Source organism: Diadema antillarum, unplaced genomic scaffold (genome assembly GCF_040938485.1).
Source record: "Diadema antillarum isolate AM-2024a unplaced genomic scaffold, OU_Dant_1.0 seq00000854_RagTag, whole genome shotgun sequence".
NCBI lineage: Eukaryota > Metazoa > Echinodermata > Echinoidea > Diadematoida > Diadematidae > Diadema > Diadema antillarum.
In genome coordinates this window covers 1780134-1786133 of record NW_027271725.1, presented here as the reverse complement: position 1 = coordinate 1786133, position 6000 = coordinate 1780134, and the positions used below count along the sequence as shown (strand labels likewise).

Here is a 6000-nt window from a genome sequence, read left to right as displayed (position 1 = left end):
GCGTGCAGTTATCAAATTAAACTACTCTTCATCTCGGCCAACTCGACAGTCAAACCGCATGTGACATTACGCCTCGCAAATCGATTTAGATGTGGCGTGGTGTACAGTTGACGGAGTTCGTGATTCCAATCCTGTCGAGCCTAATCCCATCAACATGTTGAAGATGACAAAAAAAAAATCTATAGTTGTGTCATTGCTTCTTTGTTGTTGTTGTTGTTTTTGTAGTTGAAAACGTAATTCATTTTAACATAATACTTCGAACAGGCAATCACTTATCAAGACGCTGCAGGTCCTGCATGCGTTACACATTAGTGAACACAGGTCGGTATTTTGTTCCATGGACTCTAGGTTGAGCATAATCGTTATGATTTTCTCTGTAGCGTTTAGGAAACATAATAAGTCTTTGATGAAGACTGAATGAACTTCGATTAAGATCTACATGCAGCAAAACATTCAAACCGTGCAGTATCTTCACAAATATTTGCATCAACATACTTAAGGGCCTCGTAATGTCTTCAACAAACGAATTGATGTACTTTAACGATTCATATGAAAACGGAGTATACATCCGAAACACCCAGCACTAGGGTGATATGCATTAATATTTCATTCATTACAGTCTTCACAAACAAAAACAAAAATCATAACTGCCGCATTCCTATAGCTGGCACGAGGTTGACATAGGTGTACACGGCGTTGCAATTTAACAGTGCATATTATTATAAGTATGAATGGAGACCTTCAGAAATAGACTTCATGAAAGGGAGTGAAATTAATCACTTTACCACTACGTAGTTATTTTGGGCAAGGAACGTGCATGGTTGAGTATATAACAATATACAACTGAGCTTTGTGTGTGTGTGTGTGTGTGTGTGTGTGTGTGTGTGTGTGTTTACGGCGGCAAAGTAGGATGTGAGGCGGTGACGCTTTTGTGACATCTCTGGATTTAAGCGATTCACGTGACACAACCCGATTAATCGTCATGATACTGCTCTGAAATATGACTCGTGACACGTATACCGGCGTTTGAGTGATCGGTGTTCAAAATTAGTCAGTCAACAACCGAACAGGCATTTTGACACTATCGATAGTAAAAACCAATATTTCTATTATTGTCTTGCAAAGGAACGGGAAAATATGTTTTGGATATTGCTGTCGATAATTGTCTTTGTCTACTTCATTGTCGAAAGACTGAAGTCGTTGTTTCGCTGAAGCATATCCATATGGCATGGTTTGTTTCGTGAAGCAATTTCATTCGGTGTGGTGGATGTGAAAATATGATATTGCTGATAAAACCACTAATTATCAAAAGGTATACAAGTACATTCACACGTATTCAACACTTCACTTCTGGTCCTGTAAGCTATGGTCTAATACTCAACGCCAGCGTCAGGAAAATCGCTACTGAACCCTTCAATCAATTTTAGCGTCACTGTTACCTCTTGAACAGATATTCATATTCTTTTGGCGTTTCCAGCTATATAGAGAATATCAAAATGCAATTTTTGTACACTCTATGAAGATTAAATATACATGACCTATTCACAGTCAAAAGTAGTGTCAAACATATGCAGTGATATCTTATTGATTATACAATATAAAATCTTCCTCAGCAACAAGCTAGCTCGCTGCCATCACTACAGTCTAAAGTTACGTAGAGATTGCTCTGTTGTTCCACCAGTGATTTGTCCACGACCATGCAAAAAAAAAGAAGAAAAAATTACATGTTCCTTTGCAGCTGCTCGTTGCTACGAATCGCTTGGTCAACATGGTACAAGTGACACATGGTCGCTTACAATTCCCCGAGTCGCTTTCCAACAACAGTGACTGTAGAGTGGTTGTTCCTTTCGCTTTGTCACAATACACGGGCGATGACGAATACCGCTAACTCCGCATAGACAATACAAGGGTGTAGCGGTAGGCACGATTTAATTCTATTGTATCGATAGTCTAATTAGTATGTATCGCTGCAGGACTATCGACGCATGGGCGGTGCTCTGTTTCATTGCGGGCTTTAACGCTGCACTTACTGCTTCATGACGAGACTTTTGCTGAGGATTTTGTTCCTCGTCTCGCTTGTGAAACAAACAAAGCTCCAAATGTTAATTCCAGATTGGTGCCGTTCTCGCTGGTTTTACAGTGATCGTCAGTGCTAAATTCCTTCAAGGACTCATCCGGCTGCTCACACAATTGTCAATACTCTTCATGCACGGACTTTTGCTCTCAATATAAACGTCATATCATCTTGCCAGAGGCAAACGAATTTAGGAACTCATCCAGTTGATGTTTCCGATTATTATGTTCGGGCTGCATCTCTAAGTTAACAAATAATGACGTCATACCGTTGCATCATCCAAAAACTGTTAGAGGATTACCAATTTCTTTAAAAAAACACAACAACGTACGTTCTATTGAGCACAGGGATGAATAAAATATAATCTAACTCGTTTGTATAAGTATTATATTCTTTCTTTGCCCAATGTTTCTTTTTGAAGTCAAAACTCTCCTTTATATGGCACCGCTTTCGTTGTAATTAGATATGACTTGAAATCGTTGCAGGTCGGCAGGATAATCAGTCAGGAGAGAGATCCGGGGAGAGAGATAGAGTGGATTTTGAACCCTGGTATCACACTTAGATGACTATTTGGCCAGTCCCTCTGCAACAATGAGTATAGACGCGTCGAATCTTGAGCGCGGTTTCGCAGATGATGCTTTCTCCTGAATTCGTCATTTGGGACGAAACGCGCGCCCGACATTCTCCTGCAGCCAGGTTCTCGATCGGGAACGCAGCGAGAAGGCAACGCTATATTGACCATTACTCAGTGATGGGCACGCTTGTCGTTGAAGCAACTGTTTGTGCTGCGGCGGCGTCCCGGTCAGTCTGCGTTGTAACTGGTTCGAAGATGAGAGGGGCCGAGAGAATGATCCCGGAAGTGCCGCAAATAACGCAAATTAGAAAAATCCAGAGAAAAATCCGGTCGATTACCATGGCGACGTACTTCCAATCTTCTGCAATCTATGGAAAAGAGAAGAAGATTGGTGTTTGTCATTGAGAAAATACTTTGAAACAAAGTGACTTTACAAGGGAATAATACCCTTTTTCACGAAGAATTTTTATTCACATATGAATACTTAAGTACAAATAATTGACACACTTCTGATACATAATACGATTTGACAGACAGCTACAAACAGACTAAATGATTTCAATACGATTGCAGCTAACAAAGGATACAAAACCTTCATTTTTTTCTGACATAATCCATCTGGTTTACGAAACGACAATATGAGAAAAAAAATCCAGTGATTTCCTATTGTTTCTGTCAGAAATATAAAGTATTTTGCATATAACAAACGAAATTGTACCATTTGAGGTTTTCTTCAGAACCAAGTATAAAACAACTTTAATACTGTGAATTCTATTGTGCAACATAATTTTCTGCATTTGAGGAATAAATCTTTGAGAAAAAAAAACACCCATGCCGGCATATCGACGATAACAGAACTATAAGAAATCTCTACATAACAAGAGTAACCCCCCATCAAATTGCCGAAACTTTTTAAATAAAAGAAGGTCTTGAGCAGACAAATAATTCTGAAAGTGTATTTCTACACTTATTGACTATATAAAGTCTGTGTGTATAGAAGAATGATATTTTCTTTATCATGCATGAGTACCCACTAAAAACAAATGGTTACTTTTCAAAGTGGGGGGGGGGGGGTTGTGAAACATTCTGTTTTCTGGTGTATGTTGTTGTTTCTGCTGTTGTTTATCATCCATCCTTTGACCCCGTCATAGCTATCATGACACTTTTTACGTGCGTGTGAGTGTGCGCGTGATTGTTTGTTTGCTTGTTTGTTGTTTGTTTTTAGGTTTGATGGGCTCAATCTTAAGAGGGAATTAACTACGTTCAACCGTCCTATAACTGCCAAGTCCATTCAATTCATGAAAGGAATAACTACACATATTGTTACCACCATGTTACTTCAAATGTTTTGTGAACATTTCTTCAAAATGGCTCGGTTGCAGAATATTAAGTATTAAATATATATATATATATATATATATAAATTGATTATATGTCTATATAATAATATAGTTGCTTTCTATTTGGCGATAGACTGTTGGATTGACTTGGCTGCTAACAAAGTCCGCGAAGATATCCTGTTTTGACATTTGGTTGTAGGCCTTCTGCATTGTGAGACACCGCTTTGGTATGTTGGCAATGAAGAAAATACTTCCAGAAGATGTGAAAATAGACCGTAACGTAATATGCTGCAATCAAATAAACACGGGGGGATCAAACTTGGACCTAGAAAAAGAAAGAAAAGCTGTGGCCTGGTGCCTTAATAAAAAAAAAACACACACAAAACAAAAACAAAATCTCTCAGAAGGATTCTACCACTTTTGGTGAAGGTTGATGATTAATTCGACGTGAATCATTCCTGACAAATATGATTAAAATCTGACCATTGGTTCTAAAGCAGAAGAGGAAATGTTCAGCGTCTGAAAATGACCAACGAGGACGAGATTTGATAATCAAAGCTTGATCCCTAAACTTAGGTAAGCTAAAAAAGGGGTCAACCCAGACTGCAGAACGTTCATTCCGGTAGAAAAGAAATCACAATCCCTTTCATAGACAGTTAAATGGCACTTTCACTGCTTCTCTTGAAAAATAGACCACGAGACAGGAATATTTTCACAAGCTTAAACTGCGAAATACTCTGTGTAATTCTTTAACTGTCTATGGTTTGGCTTTGCAACATATTGGTTTGCAATGCCTAACCACTGCATGCATGGTGTACCTTTCTCGTACGAGTTGGGAAAAGGATGAAGCTACAATGACAAAATGAAATATTCACGCGATATTTCTCGACGGAAGATTTGTTAAACGCACTTTATAGTGCCATGACCATTTCCACTCTTGTATCAAAATGATACTCACAGTGTTGTACTCATCCTCGCTCTTGAGATGTTGGGCAATGAATTTAACGCCATCCACCGCTTGCTTGAACTCCTTCGAATATTTGTGACTTCCCTTCGACATAGATGGCGTATCCAAATTAGAATTCCCAACATCATCTGACAGAGTCCGGAGTTTGTATCCAGAGTGATGGTTTTCAAACAAGTCGCGCCCATTGCTGTGTGGGTTATCACCGTCTTTGTGCACTACTTCCTTGAGCTCAAAATAATTGAGTTCCTTCTCCTTGTTGCATCGCTCTACGTGCCGCTTAGGTCTCTTCATGTACAATAATGGAGGCAGAATCTCTAGGAAGACCTTGCGGACCCAGGGACGCATCTTGTGCGTGCTAGGGGCTCTGTAATGTATGTTTAGAACAATAACCGTGATGACAATAGAGAGGGTGACGAGGACCATGGTGAACAACAGGTATCGTCCAATCAGAGGGATGAGAAGGGACGTCGGGGGAATAATCTCTGCGATCAGCAGCAGGAACACAGTCAAGGCCAGAAGAACTGATATACACAGCGTGATCTTTTCACCCGAGTCCGACGGCAGGTAGAAGACGAGCACGGTAAGGAAGGAAATGAGAACACAGGGAAGGATGAGGTTGACGGTGTAGAAGAGTGGCTTGCGCCGGATCACCATGGTGAATGTGATGTCCGTGAAGATCTCTTCGCAGCAAGGATACCTGATGGTGTGCTTGGTGGCCGGTGTTTCGACGATGTCCCACTCGCCGCTCTCCCAGTAGTCCTCCAAGTCGACATCGTCGTTACCCGGCGTGAGATCGATCAGGCTCCCGTCGTACGTCCACGAACCGAATTTCATGATGCACTGCTGTTGGTCGAAGGGAAAGTACCTGACATTGATTTTGCACGAACTCTTGTAGATGGCGGGGGGCAGCCAGTAGACTGTGCCGTCGGAGTAAACCAGAGCCTTTGCCATAAGGGTCACCTCGTAGTTCCCATCGGCACTGCAAATGATAGATAATGAAGCCATGTGAGTAGTAGTCAACAGTTGCATGATGTCTGCAAATGTT

General features: G+C 40.6%; 1 protein-coding gene across 1 annotated transcript in view; it reads right to left on the bottom strand.

The window, feature by feature from the left end:
* Nucleotides 1–2071: 2071 nt before the first annotated feature.
* LOC139740444 (neuronal acetylcholine receptor subunit alpha-3-like) overlaps nt 2072–6000 on the bottom strand; it is a 119945-nt gene continuing 116016 nt past the window's right edge. Inside the window, exons 7-8 of the mRNA XM_071651037.1 lie at nt 4947–5934; nt 2072–3016 (exon numbers count right to left, since the gene is read on the bottom strand). Of these exons, the coding sequence (XP_071507138.1) occupies nt 2816–3016; nt 4947–5934 (1189 nt within the window). The 3' untranslated portion in view covers nt 2072–2815. The remainder of the gene's footprint in view (nt 3017–4946; nt 5935–6000) is intronic.